Source organism: Meleagris gallopavo, chromosome 8 (genome assembly GCF_905368555.1).
Source record: "Meleagris gallopavo chromosome 8, MGAL_WU_HG_1.1, whole genome shotgun sequence".
Taxonomy (NCBI): domain Eukaryota; kingdom Metazoa; phylum Chordata; class Aves; order Galliformes; family Phasianidae; genus Meleagris; species Meleagris gallopavo.
The window spans coordinates 5,269,246-5,286,054 of NC_139411.1; the positions used below are offsets into that span (position 1 = coordinate 5,269,246).

Consider the following 16,809-nt stretch of genomic DNA (forward strand, 5'->3'; position numbering starts at 1 on the left):
AAAATAACAGCATGGTATACAGAAATCATACCTAAATATCGCCCTTCTTGTTACAGTGATGATGCTAAAAGTGAAACTGCACTTTTGATGGGTTATTTTACTCTGAATTGTGACAGACTGATCTTTATTTTACTGAGCATCTTGTGTGAAAGGTTGATGCTTTTGATAGTATTGTACAAATGCATGATACAACATTTAAAACTGAACTGAATCCAGAAGAATCAGTTCCTTGAATAATGAACAGAGGATTAAGCAGGAATACAGCTCCCCTCTGCCAAGCCATGTTCAATTCCCAGGGGAATAATGTTTGAAGGTAACTATTAAGGTGCGATCCTTAAAAGCTGTTTTCACTGTTGCCAACAGGTCCTGGAGTTGATGTGCCTGCTCCTGATATGAGCACAGGAGAGAGGGAGATGTCTTGGATTGCTGACACTTACGCCAGTACAATAGGACACTATGTAAGTTTTGAGCAGAGGCTTTGAAGTATGAAAACTTTCTTAGTCTTTGCAGAAATACTTACGTCTAGAAATGTATCATCATTATGCTTAACCATATGGTTTTATTTGATTATGTGGATCTAAGTGTATTTTCAAAAACTGTTAGAAGGTTTTTAGGGGACAGTTGAAGAAAAACAACTTTAAAGGCTAACGCTTTATTTATTTGGCTTCAATTAAGCTTGTTTGTAACTGTGGTTGTTCAGAAAAAATGTATTGTTTTTTAAGTTATTCTTTTTTTTTTTTTTTTCTATTTCTACTGTTTGCTCCTACTTTTTCATCAGTGCTATAATTACAAACTTAAATTTGCTAAGTATTGGTTTACTAATAGTGGATATAGTCTTAGAAGTACTGAAATATTTCACTTTCAGACTACTGAACTTACAAGCATTAAGTAAAAGCTTTGATTTTGAGCACTCCAGACCATATAAATAAGTTCTCATTTATTAGTACAACACTAAGATGAAAACCCACATTATTTGACCTTCATCTTTGTTGCCTTATTTGTACCCGTTTTGACTGTACCAAAAGTATTACTGTTGACTAGGCAACCTTTAATATTGTATATTTTTGACAAATAGGGCAAAAAAAATCTGGGTAAGTTATTTAGGACTCTGCTGTTATGCTATCCAATCTTTCTAGCTTGTCTTTCAGACCTTTTCTGCTTTTTCAGCAGGTCAGACTTTCCTAAGGAGTCTTGCCATAGCTTCATACTAGGGTGTAAATATGCTGAGCAACTGCATGTTTGCCTAACCAAGTGACTTTTGAATTGTAAAGATGCTTTCTTTTCACCTTTTGCAGTTATTTCAAACAGTTTTTCAGTACAGCAGGATATATGCTCCCATTAGCAAGGCATTAGAGCTACCTGACACACATTTCTCTCTGGTATATCTGTACAAGACAAGCCTGCCTTTCCTGAGAAAGTAGGCTCTTGTCAGAATGCTAACCCTGTGGTGTCTTGTCCTTTAACAGCAGGAGGAGGGGATGGCATGCTTTATTCTAGATCTGAAATACAATACAAATTACCTTATGGGAGAAAAAACACCATGAGGAAGAGGCCATAGCTTGCTTATTAGTCAAGTTAAATAGCATGTGTACAGAGCTTTGAGGTCTGAAACATTACTTGCTTTTTGTTACTCACATGTAAATGTTTTAAATAAAATTTTAGAACTGATGAAAAGCTGGAAGATGTCAGAAAGACTTAGAAGGTGCAAAGTGACAGCTTGCTCCCCTGTTACAACTTAACATTCCAACATTGAAGGAAACTGTATCTAGGCATTTTGTTTTAACATTTAACTCATTGCATTGAAATGCATATTCCACTGTAATGCAACAGCATTGCTCTATTAAAAGTGATATGGAAGGCTTTCAGCACACAGCCAGTTTTGTTAATAGTCAGTTCATACACTATTTTGTACAGAAATGTGTTTTAAATGTAGTGGAATATTACACACTAAACAAGGAAACAAATCTTATTCTTTCCATTCATTCACGTCAGCTTGTTACATAGTTCTAGGCATACACGTATCACTGAAAAAAGCCACTACTGAGGATAAAATTACAATTTGAATTAAGCTACAACAGCTCCTTATTCCTAGGCTCTCCTTGAATGGCAGTGTCTCATTCTTGACCAAAGACAATTGAGAGGGTTTAGATGGATTTTTCTGAGAAGTGAATTAAAAATTAAATAAAAAGGTTAAATCAAGTATACTTCATTTTCTGAAGTTGACTCTACATGGAAGAGAAAACAGTAGCTATAGTGAGACTTGCAAGCTATTGTGGAAAATGGCCAGGTGTAGAAGAAGAGGGCAACACCTCTGGAACATACCTCTACTATGAGAAGTAGTTTATAGAGTTATTTGAAAGATATTCCTATCTGATTGAGACAGCAAGAACTAAAATTGTGACTGAAGTACTATGAAATAGATTGAAGTGACCAAGGGGGAAGGGAGGAAGCAGGCTAAGAGACAAATGACTACTGAGCAAAACTGAAGCTAACTATAACTCAGGGGAGGAAAAAAAAAAAAGTGAAAGCTATAAAAAGGACTGTATTCACTTGAGTGGAAAGATTACTGTGGAGAATGGGAGCTATCTGAGGTATCTACAGACTTGATTCGTTAGTGGATGCAAAGGATGTGTGCATGGAGCTTGAAGTGAAAAGGTAAAATCAAATAAAAGAATTAGATAGGGAGAGATTGTTTGAAACCTAACATATAAAGTCAGAAAGTTGGAGAAGGAAGGAGAACACTACTGCACCAGAGAAAAGGGTTAAGATACAAGCAAAAGTTCAGTGTCTGAACTTCACCAGCTAAGTTCAGAGACTAATGCAGAAGTCTTTAATTCCAGCCAAAAAAAAAAAAAAAGAAAATACTGTATAATCTCCTCATTATAAGAACCATGGAATCGCTTGAGTTGGAAGGAACCTCAGAGATCATCTAATTCTGACACTGCTGCAGGCATGGCTGCAACCACTGAATCAGGCGCTAGGTCAGGTCACCCAGGGCCCCATCCAACCTCGCCTTGAACACCTTCAGGGATGGGGCACCCACAGCCCCTCTGGGCAACCTGTACCAGCACCCTACCACCCCCTAAGTGAAAAATTTCCCTCTGACATCCAATCTAAATCACCCCTCTTTTAGTTAAAAACCATTCCCCTGTCCTGTCACTATCTACCCATGTAAAAAAGGAGCTTATAAATAGGAGCGAAAATTTCATTATCAGAAGGCTGCCTCTTCTGCAGGCTGAGGTGTGCTAATTTTCCACCCCCCACCCTCCCCAAATTGACAGTGGTTCCTATATGTGGCTTTAAGACGACTGGAACCTTCCCTCAGCATGAGCACGCTGTGTTTTCTTGCCAAACCGTGCAAGTCTTTAACTACCACATTAACTGTTCCAGAAAATCCATCCCAAGTTTCCAGATCATTGAACTGAATATGACTAAAGTTCTTGATTTAAGTCATCCTTTCCACTTTTCTGTACTTCCTGTCCCCAATGTCTGATATGACATGTGAAGGAACTTAAATAAGTACGCTCTCCTGTGTGAAAGAAGACTGTATAAAAACTACTTCCTCCTTTGTGAATGCATGAAGACAAAAAAAAAAAATATCCATTTTCAGCCTAAAGAACAGAATGAAAATCTGGTAGTACTTCAGAACACTGCGCCAATTTGTTCCCTTGCAAACCACCACCACAAATCTCATTTATAGTGGATATGCCACCAGAGGGAGCATACAGCTTTACGAAAGAAATGCAGCTACACCTAAGGAAACTGAATTAGTGAATTTTGTGGTCAAGTCCACCATTGTTTTTATTGCCTTCAAAAAGGGGCTGTTAAATACTATGGTTAACTCACTATCATTTTCACACAATAAATAGTTCTAGCTTCCATTATGGCTCTAGTTGTTTCCTGCCATTTTGCCACCACTTTTATCCGCTCCTTTCCTTCCTCTCACCAAGCATCTTGCACTCGGGCCACTGGCATGCAAATGTATTTGGCACAAGTACTGGGAGGGAGCCTCCCAGCGTCTACGCTGCTGGCAAAAGAGAAACCCATCCGGCTGCTGGCAGACTCATTACTGTGGATTCCCTTTCATCCCTGCTCTTTCACTCACATTAGGTGCCAAGGCACTGTCTGACCATGCCTCGAGGGTGTGGGAGCATGGGAACTGGTGGTGACAGAGGAGCAAAGCCCAGCAATGTGTAGTTCAGGAGAAGTTTTTTCAAACTATTAATTTCAACTGAAAATTTCATTCTGGTTTTAAATAGTCTACTGTTTCCTTGGCTGGCTGTCTAGCACGTATGAAGTAAGAGTGTCTTGGTTGTATATACTGCTTTTCTGAATGAAAGCACTAAAATATCTTACTTTCCTGTATGATCTTCATACTGTCAATTTTCCCCAGAGATCAAGTTATACCTGTATTCTTTCAACAGGAAGGTATTGGACATGTAGTTCATCAACTGAATTTGTTATAAAGGAACACTAAACACTGCTTCTAAATGATTAACTAGCTTTAGTTGGGACTAGTACAAGAACATGTCTGAGCCCTTTAAAAAGCTGAAATGTCAAGAGTAATGATGAAAAGCTTGGCTATAATAGGAGTGAATATTGAAAAACATCCCTCAAAGCTTTTTGATTTATTAAAGATCTGCTCTGCGCTAACAGTGCAATAAGATGTCACTATAATTAGCTGCAGTTTTTCATTAACACATGCACTTTAATGCAACAGAAAATTTGTAGAACACATCCAATTATGCAACTTCCCTGACATCTGCAAGAGTACTTCTGAGAAGCTGTTCACAAAAGCTGAGGAAAGAGACCAACTTACAAACGAGATGTATATACACTGAATTATGTTCCAATTCTCTCAATACCCATTTCCCCTTATCCCTGAGGTGTACAAAGTTTCCATTCTAACTATTACTTAACTACTTCAATAACTCACAACTCCTTCGCTGTTCTACAGGATATTAATGCACACGCATGTGTAACTGGTAAACCCATCAGCCAGGGTGGGATCCATGGACGGATATCTGCAACTGGCCGTGGTCTCTTCCATGGAATTGAAAATTTCATCAATGAAGCATCGTATATGAGTATATTAGGAATGACTCCAGGATTTGGAGATAAAACATTTGCTGTTCAGGTAACTTTTTTTCTTTCAATGGGAGGGAAAAACGTGATGAAGAAAGTTACAGAGCTACTCTTGAGAAGGGCTGTAGCAATAAACCCTGTTAGCGTTTTATGACTTCTGAGTTAACCTTTACTCTCAAAGTTTAGAAATGCTTTTCAAGCAACACAGGTGCCCTTTAATTTGGACTGTTTTATAAGAACAGACCTTATAATGGCACTGTGTGGGCATGGAGCCAAAACTCCACTCTTTATGAGCATTGGCTGCAAAGAGCAAAGTGAAACGCTATTACAGGAGTTCCAGGAACTACTGCATACTTTTAAATGAGCTGTGACACTTTTGCTGCCTACACTGCATTTATTGCATTTATAAAAAAATGAGGGAGAGAAAGAAATTCTCATTATACTATGGAATGAACAGTTGGAAAAGTAAAAATCCAACACATCATCCTAAATTTTTAGGATTCAATATTCATCTTCAGCATTCATAAAGCTTCTGGAGGTTCTAATTGTTGGATTTTGGAAGGCTTTGGTATTCAGTAACACTTATTATAATTCTTAAAATTTTAATAAGTATTGTGTTCTATTCACCAGCTTGGAACAGAAAGCTAAATATAGGATTTGAGGGATAGCTTTGTTTTGAGTTGTCGTTAGTACCAGTATATCAGTTCTTAGAAACACTGTGATTGTAACCTTTAAGTTGTCTTCTAGTTAACCAGTGGGCTCACACAAACATCTCTGCCGTGCACTGAGACAGCATCACACTATCCCTGCACTTCTAGAATATTGAATAATGACTTAAAATTTAGTTTCGTGGAGGGCAGTAGGTTTTTTCCTTGCTAACAAAATGCAGGATTACCTACATTTAAACAATCTGTTTTGTACAGGACAGCTCCAAAAGCATTCAAGAAACAACCTAACCTTTCATATTAAAACACAACTAGCAGGAAGCTATGTTTATTGTTTTTCATTCCAGGAGAGTTTTATGCTCGTAAGCTTTAAACAAACTGAATATTTCTTGGTCTGCAAATGTCTGTTGGAACTTGGAACGGTTATACAAAAATGCATGAATTCTTCTTAAGACCACACCATTTACAGGATACATAGTCATAATTTTCTAGTGTTGATAAAATATCATTTTGAACCTTTCACAGTAACTTTAACAATTCTCTTGTCTTTATCCAGTACAAACAATGTAGCTCAGTTTTGCACTGCCAGCTAAAATACATAATTTCAACAGTAGTATTCAGACCAGTAACACAGATTTCTTCCATTGTTCCTATGCACACTATCAAATGCCAAGACATATCAATAGATAAGGAACTATTTACAGCTTTTCAAACCTATATAAACCCTACTAATAATCATTTTAGCTGAAGAGTTGACTATTTTTCCTCTCTCTTTTCACTTTCAGGGATTTGGTAATGTGGGCTTACATTCTATGAGATACTTGCACCGTTTTGGAGCAAAATGTGTTGCTGTTGGAGAATTTAATGGTTCTATATGGAATCCTGATGGGATTGACCCAAAGGAACTAGAAGATTACAAATTGGTATGAAACTTAGTTATGCAGAAATACTTTCATTTTTGCTAGCTCTGCAAACATATGGGATGACTATAGACCAGTATGAAATACGTAGCTTGCTCTGAAAGTAATGCCTCATAGCTACCCTGACATCTGCTGAAAAAGCAAGCTGTAGGCAATCCAGGAGGCTCCTGGAGTCTATCAAGAGTAACTTCTTGAGCCACATAATAGACAGCCCCAGCAAGGGGGATGCACTGCTCACCTGTTGCTCACCAGATCAAGTGAACTGAGTAGTGACATCAGGATTGGAGGCTGCCTGGGCTGTAGTGACCATGTAACGGAGGAATTCACACTTCTGAGCGGTATCAGGCAGGGTAAAATCAGGAAGCTTAATTTTAGGAAAACCAGCTTTCATATCAACTGGAAGTTGATCAACTGGAACTTCAGTAAGTCAACAAAACTCCCCAGGAGTTTTTCCTCAAGGACATGGGAGTGCAGCAGAGCTGTCAGATCAGAATTGTAGACCTCAAGAGCCCAATCCCCTACAAAAGCATGCAGCCTACAACAGGTCACACAGGTGGGCAAGTTCAAGTTTTAGGCCATTACTCTCTGCCCTTGATGTTTAAGGAAGCTTTCCTTAGGGCATGAGAGCTCTCTACCCCCTGGTGTAGGAAGTCGGAAAAGGAAGACAAGAGACAGGCATGGCTGAAGTGGGATCTGCTGGTCAAACTGGAGAGCAAAGAGAAAATGCATAGACAGTGAAAGCTAAGGATGAGGTCAGAAAGGCCAAGACCCAATTGGAACTGGACTTGGCAAGAGGCACAAAGAAGAATAACGAAGTCTTCTATAGGTACATCAGCCAGAAAAATAAAGTCCATAAGGGCATACTCTCCCTAGTGAGCAACACAGACAGGGTAGTAACAACAGACAAAGAGAAGGGAAGTATTCAACATTTTTGCCTCCATCTTCACTGGCAACTGCTCTACTCACAACCCTTGAGCAAATGGTTCAGAAGGTGTGAACTGGAGGGAGAAAAAGTAAGCAAAAAAAAAAAAAATCAGATTCACAGCAGCCTGAGGATCCTAAGGATCCAGAAAGGTCCCAGTGACATGCATCCCAGAGTCCTGACAGAATGGGCTGGTGAAGTTGCCAAGCCATTCTGATGACATCTGAAAAGTAAGAGCAGTCAGGTGAAGTCCCTGGTGACTGGAAGAAAGGCAATATAGCCTTTAAAAAGGGTAGGAAAGATGATCAGGGAACTACTGGCCTATTAGCCTTACCTCAATGCCAGGGGAAATAATGTAGCAGATTCTTCTGGGAGGTATGCTAAGGCATATGGAAGAAAGGGTGGTGATAAAGGATAGCCAGCATGGCTTCACCAAGGATAGGTCCTGCCTGACCAACCTCGTTGCTTTTTATGATGGTGTAACTGCATTAATGGACGAGGGAAGAGCCACACGTGATCTGTCAGGACTTCAGTAAGGCCTTAGACACAGTCCCTCATAATGTCATTCTCTCCAAATTGGAAAAATATGGATTTGATAAATGGGCAGTTCAGCAGACAAGGAACTAGTTATGAGATAACCCAAAGAGTGGTGGTCAGTGGTTTAATATCTGGATGGAGATAGTGACAAGTGGTTTAAGAACCGCTGAGGGACACATTTTCATCATTGACATCAATGGTGAGATCAAGTGCACCTCCAAGCAAGTTTGCAGATGACACCAAGCTGTGTGGTGCTGTCAACCTTGGAGATGTTCGAGGTCAGGCCGGTCCAAGCTCTGATCAAGCTGTAGATGTCCCTGTCCATTGCAGGGGAGTTGGACTAGATGACATTTAAGGGTCCCTTCCAACCCAGACAATCCTATGATTCCACAGAGTTCCCAAGGGGTTATTTCAGGTGTCATCTTTTGCATGGAGAGCATGTGAATGTCTTCACCCCCCTTTCTCAGAAAGCTGGAAAGACCCTCAATTAAGTTAAGGCTGTCACTGTAGTACTGAATTCTCACAACTGGTGCTTCTGAATTTCATGTGATGCAACTTAGCCTGTGCATAAGAGACTAGTGGATCATTTCAGTATTTGATAAAGATTGTATTTGTCTTGTATTTTAAGAGTTGAAAGAAACAGCAGGTTTTATTTTAATACCAGAGCCCAGACATTTATCAGTGTCTTTGGCCAGAGCAATTACACCTTAATCATATTGGACTGAGGTACAAGACTAGTAAATAAAACACAAAAAGCAAGCTAATTAAAGATAGGACGTATCATCCCTATCTTTCTAGAGCGTTGCTTCTTCCTTCTCTCCCTTTTTTAAGTTAGAAAAAGGGAAGTAAATTGAGTACATGCACTAAAGCCACCCTGGTTTGTTTCCTTCCAACAGCAACATGGGACAATCATGGGCTTCCCTAAAGCACAGAAGCTTGAGGGCAGTATTCTGGAAACAGACTGTGACATTCTCATCCCTGCTGCAAGTGAAAAGCAGCTGACTAAGGCCAACGCTCACAAAGTCAAAGCAAAAGTAAGTTGGAGAACTCAAAAACAAATGAAAAATAGAGAATGACACTATAAATACTAGTATTCAATAATTAATATGGACAGAAACATACATTTGTCAAGTTTGCAATTTTTCTGTTGTGGTTCCTTTTAGATTATTGCTGAAGGTGCCAATGGACCTACAACTCCTGAAGCTGACAAAATCTTCTTGGAGAGGAATATCATGGTTATTCCTGTAAGATTCCTTTATGACCTTTGATTTTCATTAGTGAATAATATTTCAGTGAACTATAAACAGCTAGTGTCTTAGAAGCGAGCATTAGTGTTGCTCAAGATTTGTAATAATTACTTAAAGAGACTTCATTACAGCTCTAAGTGCCCAGAGATAATTACATGAAAGTGACATGTTCAGAAGAGGTAACTACCCACAGTGATTGTGTAAATCTGTAGCTTGGCATGTCTGTTACCTGACATTTGGTCACCTAAGTAGTCCAGTAAGCAAAGAAAGAAGGCCAAGTTAACTTAACACTCTGGCCAGTTTGTAAAAATTTGTCTGTGGGTTGAACTCCCAACAGAATTGTTAGTTGCAGACTATATAGTGTAAAAGTTGCCTAGAGTGGTAACTTGGAAGAATGAGATCTAAAAGTATGACAGCATCCTCTTCAACAAAGTAAGAGAGCATCCTGATCAAGTAGTATACCTAAAAAGGTGTGGCTGATCTATCTTAACTCATTGACTTAGCCTAAAAATATATTAATTCTATTAAATAATTATGCTAAAATAGAATAGCCAAGCATTCCTGAACTTCATATATTTTCAAGTCAAGTCCTCCGTAAATCAGTAGAAGTAATCCCTAGAGATCAGAAGAGATATACTTTGTCATGTAGGAACAACAACTGGATTGTCTTACCATAATGTGGTTTGGTATTTTGCAAATCATACTTGCTTTTCCTTAGTAGGATAGAACTGTCTTTATCTAATGATCACATTTCAACACACTTACTGTTTCTTTGCAGGATCTTTACCTGAATGCTGGTGGTGTAACAGTATCCTATTTTGAGTGGCTGAAAAACTTGAACCACGTCAGCTATGGCCGCTTGACTTTTAAATATGAAAGGGATTCAAACTACCACTTGCTGAGTAAGTGCACAGTTCTGCTTTCATTCACTGTTTAATTGGTAGGATGGAGTACCAAACAGCAAATTTCCTATTTAGTAGGAAAGAATTAAGATGACCCTTCTTTCAGCCCTGCTCCCAGAGTCTGCATTTCATGCCATGGAATGCTGGAAGATTTGGAGGCAAATCCTTTTGTTAGTTGTCCTTTCCTTGTCCATTACATTTCTTCTGCTTTTTTTCATTTGTAGTGTCAGTACAGGAAAGCTTGGAGAGAAAATTTGGGAAACATGGTGGAACTATTCCAGTTGTGCCTACAGCAGAATTTCAAGATAGGATATCAGTAAGTAGTCGCTCTGTTTGCTTTTTTCCCTTTAACTGTAGCTGTATCCTGATATTATAAGTGCAGTCAAAGTTTTACCTTAGTACTATTGGCTAGATGGCCAAACAATTGAAGGAAGCAAGTGATCTGAACTGTTTAAGAATACAGGAAATAAGCCATTTTTTTCCCTTCTATTTGGCCACATGTGAATTATCTCCAATATTATTATAAAGCTACAATTTTGATACAGACTCATTTTGTTTGTTCTGCTCGTGAAGTAGCAGGATTGCTTCTGACAGATCCTTGGCACTACAGGTGAAGTATTTGCAGGTAGGCCAATAGTCACATACAGAAAGAAGAATGGCACTCACCCAGCTGGTGAAGGGGATCTCTGGCTATGTACCATTCCTTCTCAGGAACCAGCCTTGGTCAGAGGTTCTCTCTGTTCAGTGGTTCTCTCTGTTCAGTGGCTGGCCCTTACATGGAGCTCAGAAAGGCTCCATTCTGGTCACATGGGGAGCACAAGTGCAAATAATTTGCCCATGCTCCCTGGACCAGCCAAATCCCTTCACCAGATGCTCAATCATATCCTAACAGTTCCCCTACTGTGTTCATGTCTGTTCTGTAGTGTTAGATGGGTATTTAAAGTACTACCCTGTTTTCAGAGTTAGTACTCTCCATAGTAGCTGTTAAGGTGCTGTGATTTGCATTTAGAATGAAAATAGTGTTGATAACACTGGTGTTTTAGTTGTCACTGAGTAGTGCTTACCCCCATCTCCTATTAGAAAAGTATGAAGTGCCATCTCTTTTTGTGCAAACAACACTATGGCAATTTGGATATTTTCCATCTATGACTACCTCAGATTTCAGGAGTTAATCATATCAGAGTTGCATGTTGCTGTTCACCTAACAGTCTGTTGCTCTGAGAAACTCCACCATCTCCATCCATTGTTCAGATGGAGATGTGTGGATTTTTTAACCTGGAGAAGAATGAGGAAGGTTTTCTGTTGGTTTTTAAACAAACTAGTCAAGAGATGACTACGTTTTGTTGTTTTTTTTTGCCAATACTTTTGTCTACAATATACTTCATATTTCTGCTGGCTAAGCTGATCAATACATAGATTCTATGATCTCTTTGATTCCTGGCTATCAAAGTCTGTCAAACATTTATAGCAAGAAGTACTGCTTCAGAGACTATCAGAATTTGTTTTGGAAGTCTTGTTAATATAGTTTACCAGGGTTTTCTAACAGCTTTCAACAAGAAGAGTGGTGGGGCAGTGGCACAGCTACCTAGAGAAGATGTGGATGCCCCATCCCTGGAGGTGTTCAAGGCCAAGCTGAATCAGGCCTGGTCTGATTGTTGGCAGCAATGAGAATGGCAATGGGAACTTGGTGATCCTTAAAATTTTCATAAAAAGTTATGAAACTTGCATAACTTTCAAATGCAAGTTATTTGCTGATTCATTCAAAGAACCCATACTACAGACAACTTCACATAGTATTTCTGTAAATTCAAGATAATACAGACAAGACTGTAGAATGTCCTCTAAGACTTGTATTAATGGGCAAAAAAGGTCATCTAAATTAAGTGTTATCTAATGTGTACCAATATAGGGTGGGAAAAAAATCTTAGTACAAAATGGTAAGTTGTGAGTTCAGCTATCTGAACTCAAAAGGAAGATCTGGAGGTAACAACAGAATATAGAATCATAGAATTGCTCAGGTTGGAAAAGACCTTAAAGATCATTAAGTCCAACCACAACCTAACCATACTACCCTAATAACCCTCTGCTAAATCATGTCCCTGAGCATAAGCTTAGAAATGCACAGCAACTAGAACACAAATACAGTGTTAGTAATCATTCTGAAATGAAAAGAAGATTGGCAGTGTAAGACTGACAATGCCATAATTTAAGTCTGGAATATGCCTGCCTTCTCAGCTCTGCATGCAGGTTTCATCCCTGTATCTTATCGTGTTGTGATGTAGACAGCTCAGAAAAAAATAGTCAAAGATACAGAAGTTCCACATAAAACAACAACCTAATCCAAGTCCTATTAATCTGAAATAGTACAGAGATAGTAATCAATGAGTGATGTGAAAATGGATGGATAAGAACAGCCATCATTGGATGGAAGAGTGAACAAGAATAAGGTGCTGTCAAACAAAGCCAATAAACAATTCCAACAGTCAGTTAAGCTGTAGAACTGTTGCCAAGGGATGTATGGAAGTGATAAGTGGTGTAGTGGTTTTTTTATACATAAGCTCAGGAGAAGGTAGGGCAAATAATCAAAGGGAAAAAAATGAATTAGAAAAACTATCAGAACATCCTTCCCTTAGTAAATCAGGGGAGGCACGTGTGAACTTGGTTTGCTGTCAGATGACAGGAGTAGACTGATCTAGTATGGTGCTGGCATTTGCAAAAGTGTTACACTGAAAGAATAGCATAATAAATACTTGTGGTGGCTTCAAGTCATTACTGTCACCTCTTCAACACAAGCCTTATAAACTGGCCTAGTAATTTCTACAGTCCAAGTGAGTATTTGAGGGAAAGCATCTATTTCATGAAGCCAAGTCTCAAATTAGTAGTAAATGACAGTAGTCAGAATGATGGAACACTGACACTAACATCCCAAGTCAGGCCGTTTCAATTATTTATTGTTCAGTGCATTTACATTTCAAGGGGAACTAAGTCATTCAGGAGCTGCACAAAGCTAATATGCTTTAATCTATGAATTGAGAATCTATGCCCTTCCTAAAACTTGTCTTCAAAATAAATGAAATAACTTAGAGAAGTTATTAATTCGTGAGACTTTCTGTTTAACATTTATGACATGTTTTCAAGGCTGAAAGCAGTAGTTACAACATCACTGAAAACACTAGCATTATGCAATTGGAAACTACATTTCACTGACTTACATCTAAGTTTTACATTCAAATTGACCATAGTTATCACTTCAAGTAATGGCAATTCAGTTTGTCTGAACATCAGTCACTGCAAAAAAAGGAAAAAGAAAAAAAAAAAAAGAGCAAGCTTCAGTAGCTACAAGAATCTTATCTACTGTTCTTAAGATAGGATTAGTACCTTCTTGTATGCACGAATAAGTCCTGACCCTACTGTGTATTGTTGCAGGGTGCATCTGAGAAGGATATTGTCCATTCTGGGTTGGCTTATACAATGGAGCGTTCTGCTCGAGTAAGTATTGCTTTAATCTATGCACAGGAGAAGAACTTAGGGCTTTGCTACATCTTGTTTAAAGCTGTTTGTCCCATAAAGCAGTGAAACTGCTTCTGATAAGTTCTTTACAATACTAGGAAAAGTAATATTTGGAATACCAATACTCAAAAACAGGAAAAAAGCTGACTCACCCAGCTGGTGATACAGGTCTCTGGCCACAGAGCACTCCCTCTCCAAAAAGGACCTTCATCAACAAAACATTCTCCCCTCTGAGCCTGGCCTTAAATGGGCTGGAGTGTTGGGGAGATGGACCTAGGGTCCACCACTTCTAGTCACCTGAGAAGCACAGGGAAATTGCCTGCAGCTGTGCTCCTTGGGCCAGCCATACCCCATCACCAGATGCTCAGTCATCAGTTCAGGCTGTGACCTAACAGTTCCCTGACAAATGTATTCTGCAGAATTTATTAGATACATATGCAGTTTATGACTACTGTTCTCAGATGTTTCTGTTTTGTGCAGTGATGACCAAGTTTGACTGGGCGTAGAAAACATTAGAGACTAATGTATGATATCTGGAAGTATTTTCTAGAGGAAGCTATGGTGAATAGAAACATATATTAGTTATCTTTTTGTACCTGCCTAATAAGTACTTAAGAATACCTTTGTTTAGCATCAGCAGTTTTAGATTGATCCCTTTATGAAGTATTTCTAATTAGCATGGAAACACTACTTGAAATCTTGTTTTTCCCTGTAGAGATTTGAGACCTCTTAAATTGTAGACATACAGAGAACTGAGAAATTTTAGACATTATTCTCAAAGAATCTGAGCTCTGGGAGCTCTGGGAGCAGTATTAGGGGCTTTTACGCTCCTACTTGGATCCTGCATGCAGAATCTGATGTGGTTCCTATAGGAAACTTGCAGAAATCTCATACAAGCTTTTCTATTTCAGCAAATCATGCGTACTGCCATGAAGTACAACCTGGGTCTGGACCTGAGAACAGCTGCCTACGTCAATGCAATTGAGAAAGTCTTCAAAGTATACAACGAGGCTGGCCTGACCTTTACATAAGCAGGCTGTCACTGCTCCTTGTTGTATCCCATCCCTCTTACTGTCAATGTACCCTCTTCTTGGAAAAGCTTATCACAAGTTTACATGTAACCACAAAAATTTCTTTTCTTCTGACATTATAGTGGATTCTATTCTCAATTAGTTTCAGTCCAGACTAGTCTTTTTTTACAATAAAAGTCCATGGGTTAGGAAATTGTATACAAGCATGTATCTGAAGATAACAGTTCATCAGCACTTGTGGGGGACATTCTGGGTATTTCACCTACAAAACAAAATGGTACATTTTATGTATGAAAGAGTGGTCTTGCCACCTGAGCCACTTCTCAAACTTCAGATCAGATACTGTACTGGATGAGCACTTAGCTCATTATTACTTCATGCACTTTTGTTAAATGGTATAATTTTGGCTTTGGCACTTTCAGTAAGGCCTTGTATGATCAATGCTATGGCATTGTCAAAGGAAGAATGGGCCTCCAGCAGGGATTAACTTTGATAGGAGTCTAATTTTTTTTGTAGTAAAGCTTCAGGCCTGATTCTCTCTAGGCAATGTTTTTTTCTTTAACTGCTGCTGTTATAGGACTGCGCCCTATTGCTTGTTCAAGTTAGCTTGGCTACCACCATGAAGTATGTAGAGTTGACAAACTAATATTTTTATAAGCTGAAATTATCAAGCAATTATAGTTACATTTTTAAATCAAGCATCTATGTAATTATTCTGACTACAGATTTTCTTTTTTTTTTTTTATAAGAAAAGGGATAGTCTGAATTTGCTAAGCAATCATACCTGCTTTTTAACATTCTTTGTCAGTCTTTTCCTCCCAGAGGCTTTTTCAAAATTAGATACTGCCTCAGTGAACAACTACCGTGAAATATGACCCAGAAATCATTGGCCAAACTACAGAGGAGCTAGAATGCTGCTGTAAACTTAATCCACTGTCTTAACACATAGCTTCTTTTTTCTTTCTTTTTTTTTTTTTTTTGCCACCAGAAGGTCGTGACAGTTTTGAATATATTCAAATACAACAGAATGGACCTCAACACATTACTGGATCAAGCACAGTTTATAAAGTCTAAGGCTTTTGTCCAGCCGTGTCCCCTTGAAGTGCCAGTTGTTATTTATGTAATGAATATGAGTGTTTTTTTCTAAAAGACAACTAGTTCCTCCCAGAAACTTATGTTTTTTTTTCTATCTACTTTGTAACTGCATAACATAACCTGGAGAGAAGAGCAGTTATTAAAAAAAAATTGACCTTTCCAAACCAACTATGCTGTTGTTTTACTGCTTTCTATTTCATGCAAAAGCTTTCACTGGTTACAACCAACTCATGAATCTTCACAATACACTTGCTGATTTGTTGCGTAGTTACTGGTAAGATATTGTCAATAACTTCTTGTAAGGGGCTCACTCATACAGATATGTCTCATGAGCTTGGCAGACAGCAAGATGGTTGAAGTTAGATACATGTGTTGCTCCAAAGGCAATGCCTCCTATTTATTTCCACAGAAACTAAAGCAGATACAAAGAGCACAAGAACACTGTTTGATAGAGCAAATTCTCAGCTACAAAATACTGTTTTTCAGCGTAGTCACCACCATTAGCTACAATGAACAAGAGCCTGTTTGTAAAAACCTGCACCAACAGAGGTAACCCAGTGTTGCTGTTACTGCTGATGAAACACTACCCACTGCCTCACATCCACTGGTTAGTCTCCATAAATACTCAGCTAGCACTGGTGAATGTCAGTGGGTGCCATGTTTTCCACGTGGAGGAATTTAATGACACACCTTTGCTTCATCCACACTTCCATGCCTGACGCCATTTTGCCGGACCACCTCTCTACTGCCATCAATACACAACAACAAATGCAACAGAATATCTGTGGGGGATTTCAACCTCTTCTACCATCCTACTACTACCATTGTGTTATTGAAAAGAGAAAGAATCTTATCAGTTGAGTTGTGCTATCTGCTGGCATGGTTGTTGAAAATT

The 16,809-nt window shown here is 38.8% G+C and overlaps 1 protein-coding gene across 1 annotated transcript in view; it reads left to right on the forward strand.

Moving 5' to 3' along the window:
• GLUD1 (glutamate dehydrogenase 1) overlaps nucleotides 1-16,082 on the forward strand; it is a 30,737-nt gene extending 14,655 nt beyond the window's left edge. Inside the window, exons 5-13 of the mRNA XM_085230102.1 lie at nucleotides 364-458; nucleotides 4,958-5,137; nucleotides 6,536-6,673; nucleotides 9,026-9,163; nucleotides 9,293-9,373; nucleotides 10,155-10,278; nucleotides 10,503-10,594; nucleotides 13,705-13,767; nucleotides 14,700-16,082. Of these exons, the coding sequence (XP_085086228.1) occupies nucleotides 364-458; nucleotides 4,958-5,137; nucleotides 6,536-6,673; nucleotides 9,026-9,163; nucleotides 9,293-9,373; nucleotides 10,155-10,278; nucleotides 10,503-10,594; nucleotides 13,705-13,767; nucleotides 14,700-14,819 (1,031 nt within the window). The 3' untranslated portion in view covers nucleotides 14,820-16,082. The remainder of the gene's footprint in view (nucleotides 1-363; nucleotides 459-4,957; nucleotides 5,138-6,535; nucleotides 6,674-9,025; nucleotides 9,164-9,292; nucleotides 9,374-10,154; nucleotides 10,279-10,502; nucleotides 10,595-13,704; nucleotides 13,768-14,699) is intronic.
• The last annotated feature ends 727 nt before the right edge of the window (nucleotides 16,083-16,809 follow it).